This window comes from Sceloporus occidentalis, unplaced genomic scaffold (assembly GCF_023333645.1).
Source record: "Sceloporus occidentalis isolate IW3139 unplaced genomic scaffold, rSceOcc1.0.p SCAF_57, whole genome shotgun sequence".
Taxonomy (NCBI): Eukaryota; Metazoa; Chordata; class Lepidosauria; order Squamata; family Phrynosomatidae; genus Sceloporus; species Sceloporus occidentalis.
In genome coordinates, this window is record NW_028317037.1 from 2,314,744 (window position 1) to 2,327,451 (window position 12,708).

Sequence of the window (12,708 nt, forward strand, 5' to 3'; positions counted from 1 at the left end):
TACTGACTCCAGACAGGCCACGAGGGAAGAGACGCCATCCCCAGTCACTGCATCAGTCGGAGACATAGAGAAAATAATTTGGGTGTCATCAGCGTACTGATAACCCCGCGCCCCATGTCTCCGGATGATCTCTCCCAGCGGTTTCATGTAAATGTTAAATAGCATGGGGGACAGAATGGCTCCCTGAGGGACCCCAGTTTTAAGGGCCCGCTCACTGGAGCACACGTCCCCCAGCTGCACCATCTGGGACCTCCCAGAGAGGTAGGAACGGAACCACTGAAGCGCAGTGCCCCCAATTCCCACCTCAGCCAGGCGCCCCAGAAGGATACCATGGTCTATGGTATCGAAAGCCGCTGAGATGTCCAAGAGCACCAACAGGGACACGCTTCCCCTGTCAATGCCCAGACGGAGATCATCGACCAAGGCGACCATGGCCGTCTCAACCCCATGACCCGCCCGGAAGCCAGTTTGAAATGGGTCCAGATAATCCGCTTCATCCAAGACCCCCTGAAGCTGAATCGCAACCGCCCTCTCGATCACCTTCCCCAAGAATGGCAGCAGCGACACCGGCCGATAATTATTATGAACCAGGGGGTCAAGGGAGGGCTTTTTTAGGATCGGTCTTACTATGGCCAATTTAAGATCCGATGGAAATCGCCCATCCCTGAAAGATGTATTTATTATCCGGCGTAACAAAAGTGTCACCGCCGGTCCCCCCTGGGCCGCTAACCATGAAGGACAGGGATCAAGAGAGCAGGTTGTTTTCCGAACACTTCCGAGGATCTTGTCCACATCCTCGGTACTCACCGACTCAAACTGATCCAGAATAATACAGTCTACGGAGGCTCCGGACACTTCTACCCTGGGTTCTGCCATAATGTCGGCGTTCAGACCTTCGCTTATACGAGAAGTTTTATCCACGAAAAAGTCGTTAAATAAGTCGCAGCAGGCCTTAGAGGGTTCGAGGATCTGGTTCAGGGCGGGAGGGAGCTGAGTTAGCTCCCTAACCACCCTGAACAACTCTGCTGGACGCGACTCCGCAGACGCAATACGAGCACCATAGAACGAATTCTTTGTTGCTCGTATTGCCTCTCCATAGTCCTCTAACAGTCGGTCTAGGAGAGTCTTGTCGCTTAAGCGAAGGTGTTTCCGCCAACGGTACTCTAGCCGTCGCAGAGCCCGCTTCCTTGCCCGGAGATCTTCCGTGTACCAGTCTGAGATAGCAATGGGCCAGTCTCATGTGTTCAGGTAAGGAAGGAGCAGCCTGAAGTCACAACCTCTCAGGCAACAAGAATCAGCCTGAGGTCACAATGAGCCATCCCCAGTCTTTCGGGAAAGAAGCATCAGCCTGAAGTCACAATGGGATAGTCTAAATCCTTCAACCCAGGAGCATCAGCTTGAATGCACAGTCTCAATGCTTCAGGCAAGGAGCATTAGCCTGAGATCACAATGGGACAGTCTCAATCCTTCAGGAAAGAACATCTTCCTGAACTAACAATAGTTTGGTCTCAATCAATCAGTAAAGGAGCATCAGCCTGAGGTCACAATATGATAGTCTCTATTGTTCAGGCAAGGAGCATCAGACTTAAGTCACACTGCGCCAGTCTCAATCTCTCAGGCAGTGAGCGTCAGCCTGAGGTCGTAATGGGCCAGTATCAATGCTCCAGGTATGAAGCACCAGTCTCAAATGACAATAGTCCCATCTCATTCCTGCAGGTAAGAGGCACCAACCTTAAATCACAATAGTCCCGTCTCCATCTTTCAGGCAACAGCATCAGACTGAACTCACAGTGGGCCAGTCTCAATGCTTCAAGAAAGAAGCATCTTTGCGAAGTCACAATAGTCCTGTCTCAATCCTTCATGCAAGGAGCATCAGCCTGAGATCACAATTTGGACAGTCTCAATGCTTCGGGAAAGAGCACCAGCCTGGAGTCATAATAGTCTCATCTAAGTCTTTCAGGCAAGGAACCTCAGGGTGAGATCACAATAATCCCGTCTCAATGCTTCAGGCAAGGAGCATCCGACTGAGGTCACAATGGACAGTCTCTATCTCTCAGGCAAAGAGCATCAGCCTGAAGTTGCAATGTGAGATCTGGAGTCAGTCCTGTGCTCAAAAAATAAAACCCATTTGAAACTAAAGAAGCTTTATTGATAAATCCAGGCAGAAACATCCATTAACACCTTTTTGCAAAGTCTGAAGTCCAAAGGAACTTGCTCAACCCCTCCCTAAGCCAGCCCCCAGTTCTCAAGCTAAAGCAACACAAGCAAAGGTTGCATAGATACCAAGGTTGTCTATACTTCCCTTCCCTTCTCCCAGACAGCCTCACCTTGAAGAACGGTGGTCCCAAGCCAGCTTCACTCCTACTTGATAACCAGTCTCCAGCTGCAATCCCATCCGTCTTTCCAAACGCCCTCCTTAATCATCTGTCTTTCTAACATTTCCCACTACATGCTTTCTATAACCCATCACTCTACACTACTTACTATGAACTACAACTATAACTCCTACTTTAACTCTAATAATCAAACCCTAATATTTTTAATGTTTATGACAGGACACTTATACACTGACACGCATTGGGCCAGTCCCAATCCTTCAGGTATATAGCACCAGTCTGAAGTGACAGTTCTCCGGTCTCAACGTTTCAGACAAGGAACATCAGCCTGAGGTTGCAAAGGGCCAGTCTCAGTCCTTCAGGTATAGAGCACCATCCTGACATCACAATAGTACCGTCTCAATCCTTCATCCAAGGAGCATCAGACTGAAGTCACAATGGGCCAATCTCGGTCTCTCAGGCAACGGGAATCAGCCTGAGATCGCAATGGGCCAGTCTCAATGTTTCAGGCTAGAAGCATCAGCCTCAAGTTGCAATGGTCTCATCTCAAACCTACACGTAAGCAGCATTAGCCTAAATTCACAATGGTCCCATTGCATTGCTGCAGACAAGGAGCACCAGGCTGAAGTCACAATATGTCATTAATCCCTTTATTCATGCATTTATTCATTTATTCATTTAGGGATTCATGCCATAAGGGTTATAGGTTTAGGTTTAAATTAGAGTTAAGATGGATGGTATTTATGGTGGGTTAAAATAATATGTTTTATTATGTGCTTTAATAGAAGATACTATAAAGAAGTAGGGAGATCATGGCTAAAAAATGTGCTTCTTTCCTAGGGTTGGAATGTATGGGAATCATCCTTCTAACAGAGGCTTGACTTTAAAAGACTGGTCTCTGTAAAAGGAGGAGGAACATAGAGAGTTATTGGTAGTTTTATATTGTATTATGTTGTTATGGGTTTGTGCTTATTATATTTTCATTTTTTTTTATTTTTAAAAGGATACATACAAGACATAAAGTTAATTCTAGTATCACATAAACTATATATTGAGATCATAATCATGATGCATTATCAAACATAAATACTTCTCCAATTACTAACGTGTTTTCTATGTACCTTATGATTTTTCCCCCTTTTATTACATCCCAAATCCCCTTACCCTTTTCCCTTCCATCCCTCCCACCCTTGAACAATTAGTTTTTTCTTGACTTGTTTCTCGAGCAATATTATAATTGCATTCTTACTACTAGTGGTCGTTACCGACTTTGGTTGATATTGGTTTGTGATTTGTTATTGGTATGTTATATCATACCTCTTACATCTCTTACTATAGTACTTGGAGTTACTGTTTATAGTTGAAACATATAGAAAATCATACTTAGAGAACAAGAAAGGTTGCATATATAAATAAAAATTTTGTTGTTATTTAAAGCCTACAGATATTTTTGCATTTATTGTTACTGTGAGGTATAGAGGGCTGCTAATTCCAGATATCATATCCAAATTTTGTTACAAAATTTTTTAAGCCGGGTCCAATCATCTTCAGAGTCGTCTATCCATTTCCCTCTTAAATACATAGTAAGTTTATCCATTTCTAACATTTCCAGACTTTTCATAAGCCAATCATCTATGGAGGGAACTTCTTTATCTTTCCATTTCTGCGCATAGACCATCCTTGCTGCTGTTACTAAGTAGAGGATAAATTTTAAGTGTTTCCTGTCCTCCTTACTTTCCACTATATTCAAAAGAAATAGTTCTGGTTCAAATTTTATTTGTCTTTTAAGCACTTTTGAAATTATCATATGTATTTTCCTCCAAAATGTTTTTGCTTTGGGACATAGCCACCACATATGATAAAATGTTCCTTGGTTAGCCATACATTTCCAACATCTTCTTTCCTTTCCTTTTTTGATTCTTGCCAGTTTGCATGGAGTTAAATACCAGCGATGCACCATCTTATATAAATTCTCCTTCATGTCCATGGACAAAGTTATTTTGAGATCTCTTCCCCATACTCTTTCCCATACATTCAAATTTATGGTGTGGCCTATATTTCTTGCCCATTTGATTGTACATTCCTTAATAGTTTCCTGTTCCATCTCTCTAGAAAGAAATAGTTTATACAATTTTGAAATCATACCTTTCTCTGGTTTAGAGATAATTTCATCCAATTCATTATTTTTGATCATAAATCCGTATTGTTTTTCATCCGCCAAAAACTTCTCCTTCAGTTGCAGATAGGGGAACTATGGGCAAGTAATACCTTCCTCAACCAATTCTATACTAGATTTCAGTGTAGGTCTGTTGTTCTGCCATTTAATTAAATCTTTGTATTTTAGAGGGGTGGTGGATTCTGAGGGGAGATTTATATTCCAAGCCTCCTGGGGTGACAACCAACTGGGTATTTGATTGTAGAATAATTGTTTTACTTTCTTCCAAACTTTTATTAATGATTTCCTGATGGCGTGGTCTGCAAACTGGCGGTTCACCTCAAGTCTCTTATACCACAGATATCCATGCCATCCATATAATTTGTTAAATCCTTCTAAGTTTAACAGTTGTTTTTCTGATATTCTGATCCAGGGAATTAACCATATCATAGTACACGCATAGTAATATAACCTCAAATCTGGAATCCCTAGTCCACCTCTTTCTTTAGCTTCTTTCATAATTTTCCATTTGATTCTAGGCTTTTTCCCTTGCCAAATATATTTTGAAATTTCTTTCTCCCAAATTTTGAAAACTCTTTCCTTTTGAATTATTGGAAGATTTTGAAACAGGAACAAGAGTTTTGGTAATACTGCCATTTTTATAGTTTCAATTCGACCCATTAATGATAACTGTAATCTTCCCCATTTTGTAAGATCTTCCTTTATCTCCTTCCATAATTTAGAGTAATTTAGATCAAAAAGTTCTGAATTCTTTTTTGAAAGGAGAACGCCTAAATATTTCACTTTTTTACATATTTGACATCCTGTTACACTTTCCAATTTTACCGTGTCGGCTTCTTTCAAATTTAGAGTCAAGATGTTTGATTTTGTTCTGTTTAATTTTAGGCCTGCAAATTTACTGAATTCTTGGATGACTGAGAGGGCTGTCTGTATAGATCTCAGCGGTTCTTCTACTATCAACGCCAAATCGTCTGCATATCCTCTAATTTTATATTCCATTTTTTTCCATTTGAGTCCCTTTATCTCTTTATTGTTTCTAATGTTATTCAGTAAAATTTCAATTATGGTTATAAATAGTAACGGCGAGAGGGGACACCCTTGTCTAGTACCTTTTGAAATTTTGCACGCATTCGTTAATTCTCCATTTATGATGATTTGAGCGGTTTGGGACTTATATATTTCTTTGATCCATGTTAAGAAATTTGATCCTACCTCCATCTTTTCTAATACCATTATCATAAAGTTCCAGTTAATCGAATCGAACGCTTTCTCCATATCCAGAAAAAGAATTGCTGCTTTTGAACTGGGGTTTTTATCATAATACTCAATTACATCAATCATCGTACGAATGTTTTGGTTTATATGTCTATCTGGCAAGAATCCACATTGATCTTTGTTAATTATTGTTTTTAATATTCCTTTTAGTCTTTTTGCCAAAATTGAAACAAATATTTTGTAATCTTGATTTAATAACGAAATGGGTCTGTAATTTTGGGGTTCCGAATGATCCTTATTAGGCTTAGAAATAAGAGATATATAAGCATGTTTCCACGTGTTAGGTACTCCATTCTGCTTGATGGCGTTAAAAGTATTATATAGTTAGTTCTTCTTGTAATTTCTTATAATAGACCGCTGTAAATCCATCTGGACCCGGCATTTTCCCCAATTTTGTTGCCTTTATTGATTCTATAATTTCCATCATTGTAATATTTGCATTCAGTTTCTCTTTCTGGTGACTTGAAATTTTGCTTAAATTAGATTTTTGAATATAGAGTTCACATTCTTTTAATAATTCTTTACTTAATTTTTCTCCTTGATATAAGTTCTGGAAGTAGCTTTAGAAGATCTCTTTAATTCTTTTAACATTGTGAATAAGTTTTCCCCCATCTTTCATTTCCACAATCAGTCTCTTGTCCCTTTCTTTCCTCAATTTATATGCTAATAATTTGCCTACTTTGTTTCCTGATTCGAAATATCTTTGTTTAGTAGCTCTGAGTTTTTTCCCTATTTCTTGCAAAGTGAGTTCTCTTAATTGATTTTGTAAAATCTTGATTTGTTTCACAATTTTAGCACCGCTATGATGTGTGTTCAATTCTTCCTCTTTTTCTTTAATTTGTCTGTTTAAAGATTCTATTTTCTGATTTCTTTTTTTATTCTGCTCTATGCTTTTTTGAATAAAAAACCCTCTCATGACCGCTTTGGAAGCTTCCCATACTTGTATGATGTCTGTCCCTTTATCCATGTTTTCTTCTTTAAAGAAGTTGAGTTGATCTTTTGCTTGTTTAAGTATTACATCATTGTTTAACAGATATTCATTAAGTTTCCAGGTTCTTGTTTTTTTCTCCTTTCTCAATTTTAGGACTACCGGGTTGTGGTCTGAGATTTTCTTTGGCAAGATTTCTGCTTCAATTATATCTTTGAATAATGGAGAGGAGATTAGAAAGAAATCGATTCTGGAGACCGATTTATGACGGTCAGAATAATATGTGAATCCTTTAGACTGAGGATTAGATGTTCTCCAAGGATCAGTTAATGAAAGTGTTTCCATAAAGTGAAAAAAAGATTGCGGGAGTTTACCTTGATCCTTAGATATTTTCTTCTGTGATGATCCTCTATCAATTAAGGGGTCAATCACCGCATTCCAATCCCCCATTATTATTAGATTATCATAGTTCGTGTGATATACTTTCTCAAAAAAGGTTTTAAAGAATTTTGCTTTATTTCCTTGTGGGCCATACACATTGATTACCAACAATTTCTTCCCTTCTAAATTAACTTCAACCATTATATATCTTCCATTTTCATCTTTAAACACTTCTTTAGCTGCAATGTGCGGTTTAACATATATAGCCACCCCACTTTTTTTCTTGTTCCTAGCCGCAGTGAATAATTGCCCTAATTTTGCATTCTTTAAATATTTTTCATCTTTTCCCCTAATGTGCGTTTCTTGTACTCCTACAATATCACATTTTTCTTTTTCCAAGAGGTGAAAGATCTGCTTCCTTTTATATGGGGAGTTCATTCCTCTCACATTCCAAGATATAAATCTTGTCATGTTTTATTATCAAACACACAGTCAAATTCTTTATGATATCCTATCCAATGTAAGTTAATTGAGAGATGTATCCCGCTTTTGGGTCCCAGAATTTATTGATTCCTACTTCCTCTAGACCTTCTAACAGTTCTTCTTCTTCTATATTTAAACCTCCTGTCGCTCCCAACAGTATCTCTTCTTCTATTTCTTTCTCTTCTGACTCTTTCTCTTCTGTACCTACTCCAGGATCTTTAACTTCTTCCACGTGATTCTTCTTTTTCCCAGTTTTCTTTTGCTTTTTCTCTTTCTCACTATTCTTCCCGTCCTCTTCTTTAGAGTTTTCCGATTTCTGGATAGTCTCTAACAGTTTCTTTGCTTTATCTATTGAGTTGATTTTGTAGGTTTTGTCTTTCCAGTGTACTGTTACTCCTTCTACTGTTTCCCATCTGAATCTAATATTTTTTTCTTGTAGTAATCTAGTGAGGAAGTGATAATCTCTTCTCCGTCTCAATACGATAGCAGGAACATCCTTGAAAATCTTTATAACTTGATCATTAACCTTTAAGACCCTTCTAAAACTAGCTTCAATTATCCTGTCACGCATTCTTTCCCGTGTTAGATATACCACAGTGTCCCGGGGAAGCTGTTTTTTTCTAGCTATTGCCGAGTTCAAACGGAAGATCTTATCAGTCTCTAGATCCATTACTTCCAGTGGTATGTCGGTAATTTCTGCTAATAATTGGATTACAATTTCATATATGTCCTCTTCAGGGTCCTCCGGAATGCCTCGAATTTTAAGACATTTTTTTCTGTTATTCGCCTCCCTCCGTAAACTCTCTTCTTCCTCTTGTTTTTGACGTGTTTCTATGTTAAGTGCTCTTTTTTCTATGTTTTCAGTTTTCTTTTCAAGTCGCGAGATCTTTGTATGTGCTTCCTTCAAATCTTCAGTTAGATTGTGTATAGTGCCTTTCAGATCATCTATTTCTCTTTTGAAATCTTTGCGTATGTCTTCTCTAGATTGAATTAGTTTCATTGTAAAAAAATTTTCCATTCTTTCAATGGCCTCCAATACTTTCTGGTTAGAGTCTGGTATTTTGAGCTCTGTAGAAGGTCTTCTATGAAGGCTTTGGCTGGCAGCCAACATTTTTTGAGATGCAGTTCTAGTGATTATCGACATGGTACCTACTATAGAATTTCACAACATGTACCTTTAAACCAATAAGGATATAATTTTTACTTTTCTCCTCAGTGTTTCTGTATCAACTTTCCCTTGTTATACAATCCTAACTTACTTAAAGCAGCAACAATTTAAGAACACCCTCTAAATGATCAAGAAAAGAGGGGAATTAATATCAAAAAAAAAAAAAACCTTGAAAGAATGTCTTCACAAATTCCCCACCATTTTTAAATAACCAAGTAATACTTTCTGTCTTAGTATACTGATGTGAAGGTTCCCTTAATATAAGTAATCAAACCAAGCAGTACCCCCAACAGGATATTCTAGAAATTGTTAATCATTTCTTCTTACTGCTCCTTGCAACCAACACAACCACAAAAATTATTCCTTAATTAATGTATATATAGATCACAATAATATACAACTTATACTACTGAAGATCAATCAAATAATTTTAATGTCCTTGTGCTGCTCACGGTGTCTCCTCCCTGGTCCTCTATCCGTCGCACACTTTCTCTTAATTCAGCGTCTTCCCCCTTGCAGTTTCTGTATTTATATGGAACTCTCCAAAATAAAAAATAAAAAGGAAAAGAGAAAACTTAGAACCCAGTAGATCGTTAAAGTCTCTATATTCTAGATAAAGATGTTAATCCAGAAATGATCCTTGAACTGATTTTCTAATTATCAATGTCTCAAGACATCTCCTCCCCCGTCCTCTGTCCGTTGCACTCTTTCTCTATATTTAGGGAAGCTTAACAGCTGAGAAAATCCCATGAAGATGATTCTTCCACAGAACTTATCAAAAGGCAAAGTTCAAAATGCCCCTGTGTTAATCAAGACGTCTCCTCCCCCGTCCTCTATCCGTCGCACTCTTTCTCTATATTTAGGGAAGCTTAACAGCTGAGAAAATCCCATGAAGATGATTCTTCCACAGAACTTATCAAAAGGCAAAGTTCAAAATGCCCCTGTGTTAATCAAGACGTCACCTCCCCCATCCTCTGTCCGTCGCACTCTTTCCCGAATATTTTATATTCTTCTTCTTTCAATTTCTGTATTTAAGTGCATGTCTCCATATATTAGAAAGCAAAAGAAAAAAAGAAAAAGAAAACCAAAAAGAAAACACAAGAGGGACAAGCCTTTCTTTCCCCCCTAATAAGCAGGGGGAATGCTTATTATATTTTCATATGGTATCATATTACATTGGGATTGATGGGGTTTCATATTATATATATGCCTTTTGTGTTGCAAGAAGGGCTACAATTAGGAGCCTGACAAATATCTATCTCCCCTTCCATTCACCCTGCTATCCCAACATAGTCAAATGGAATCCAGGTAAAACGGAGGTACTTGTAAGAGGGACCTTAATCTGGGAATGGAGTTATGTCAGCCAGTTCTGGATGGGGTCACACTTCCCCTGAAAGGCTCTGTCTGCAGTTTGGGAGTGCTCCTGGGTTCATCACTTCATCTGACAGCTCAGGTGGATGCAAAGGTCAGGAGCACTTGTTATCAGCTTCGGCTGATATGCCAACTGCGCCGCTTCCTGGAGCAGGGAGACTTTGAAACAGAAGTACATGCGCTGGTCACCTCTCGGCTAGACTTCTGTAACTCACTCTACATGGGGCTACCCTTGTGCCAAGTTTGGAAACTTCAATTGGTACAGAATATGGCAGCCAAGTTGGTTATGGGCACTTCTAGAACTGCCCACATTACAATGGTTCTTAAATCCCTCCACTCGCTGCCCATTAGTTTCCTGACAAGATACAAAGTATTGGTTTTAACCCGTAAAGCTCTCCATGGCTTGGGTCCTGACTACTTGAGGGAGAGCCTCCTCCCATACAATCCATCCGGAGACTCAGGTCCTCTGGGAAGAACCTGCTACAACTCAAGAAGACCAGACTTTCAGCAGTGACCCAGAGGTCCTTCTCTTCAGCCGCTCCCAAGCTCTGGAACATATTTCCACCTTGGAAGCCTTTAGGAAGGCTATTAAGACAGATCTCTTTGGCAGGCCTTTCCAGACTAGATTAGATCTACTGAATGCCTCTCCCTCCCCCTGACCCTTACCCTTGCCATCGTTACTGGAGTCCCCCTCGGCTACCCCCTGCCCCGAACCCTATTCTGGAACCATCTAAAGCCTGTTGTGACGAATTTAACAACTTCTTTGCGGATAAAATCTCTCGGATAAGGGCTGATCTTGATGCCAGCATTAGTTCAGAATATAGAGTAGAGGTGTCCAGAGCTTCCGTGGACTTGGTTAAACTGGATCACTTTGAGTTTGTCTGTACTGAGGATGTGGACAGGATTCTGTGAAGTGTTAGGAAGAAAACTTGCTCTCTCGATCCCTGTCCTTCATGACTGACAGCTCAAGGGGGAACGGTTGTGACTAGTATGTTACACCAAATCATCAATACATCTCTCAGGGATGGGCAATTTCCATCTGCATTAAAGATGGCCATAGTAAAACCTCTATTAAAAAAGCCCTCCCTTGACCCCCTAATTCGGAATAATTATCGGCCTGTCTCGCTGCTGCCATTTTTAGGGAAGGTGATCGAGAGGGCAGTCGCCTTTCAGCTTCAGGGACTCCTGGATGAAACGGATTATCTCGACCCATTTCAAACCGGGTTCCGGGCGGGCTATGGAGTTGAGACTGCCATGGTCGCCTTAGTTGATGATCTCCATCTGGGCATGGACAGGGGAAGCGTGTCCCTGTTAGTGCTCTTGGACATCTCAGCGGCCTTCGATACCATCGACCATGGTATCCTTCTGGATCGCCTTAGTTAGGTATCGGGGGCTCTGCTTTGCAGTGGTTCCGTTCCTACCTCTCGGGCAGATTCCAGATGGTGGAGCTGGGGGACTGTCGTTCCGACAAGAGGGCCCTTACATCTGGGGTCCCTCAGGGAGCGATTTTGTCCCCTATGCTATTTAACATTTACATGAAGCCGCTGGGAGAGATTATCCGGAGACATGGGGCGCGGTGTTATCAGTATGCTGATGACACCCAAATAGTCTTCTCTATGTCTCCGACTGATGCAGTAACTAAGGATGGCATCTCTCCTCTTGATGCCTGCTTGGAGTCGGTAATGGGTTGGATGAGGGAAAACAGACTCAGTGTGAATCCAGAGAAAACGGAAGTACTGGTGATAGGTTCTCCTGGTCCAGGTAAGAAAGTTTTTCCACCCTTCCTGAATGGGGTCACGCTCCCTGTGAAGGACTCGGTTCGCAGTTTGGGGGTGCTCCTTGACTCGTCGCTCCACCTTACATCTCAGGTGTAGGAGCACCTGTTATCAGCTTTGGCTGATACGCCAACTGCGACCCTTCTTGGACCGGGGGGACCTTGAAACCGTTGTACATGCTCTGGTAACCTCTCGACTAGATTTCTGTAATGCGCTTTACATGGGGCAACCCTTGTACCAATCTCGGAAGCTTCAATTAGTGCAGAATATGGCAGCAAGGCTGGTCACTGGTTGCTCCAGGGCCAGCCATATAACACCTGTTCTGAAAGCTCTCCATTGGCTGCCTATTCGCTTCCGGGCCGAATACAAGCTGTTGGTTATCACCTATAAAGCCCTAAATGGCTTGGGCCCAGGATACTTGGAGGACCGCCTCTCCCCATATAGTCCGCCCCGCACTCTTAGATCAGGAGAAAGACATCTGTTGAAGGTTCCAGATGTCCGCTACGCTGTCACAAGGAGGGCTTATTCTGTCTCAGCCCCTAGACTCTGGAACGCATTCCCTAATGAGCTCCGCATGTCCACTTCCCTTGACGTTTTCAAGAAAAACTTGAAGACTTACCTTTTTCGTCAGGCATTCCCCCCATGAATGTTGGTGTTATTTTTCTCCCCCTGAATGTGCCGTTTTTCCATTCTGTCAGCCTTGTAATTGTACTGTTGTTTTTATCTTGTTATTTTATTGTATATTGTGTTTTTAAATTGTTTTTACTATGCTGTAAACCACTATGATCCATGGAATAGCGGTATATAAATAAATT

General features: G+C 40.7%; 2 protein-coding genes across 2 annotated transcripts in view; both read right to left on the reverse strand.

Moving 5' to 3' along the window:
• Positions 1-10,793, reverse strand: part of LOC149287692 (uncharacterized) — a 29,172-nt gene extending 18,379 nt beyond the window's left edge. The window contains exon 1 of the mRNA XM_089492552.1: positions 10,785-10,793. Coding sequence (XP_089348678.1) covers positions 10,785-10,793 — 9 coding nt within the window. The remainder of the gene's footprint in view (positions 1-10,784) is intronic.
• Positions 1-12,708, reverse strand: part of LOC149287687 (uncharacterized) — a 159,145-nt gene that overhangs the window by 138,107 nt on the left and 8,330 nt on the right. The window lies entirely within an intron of this gene.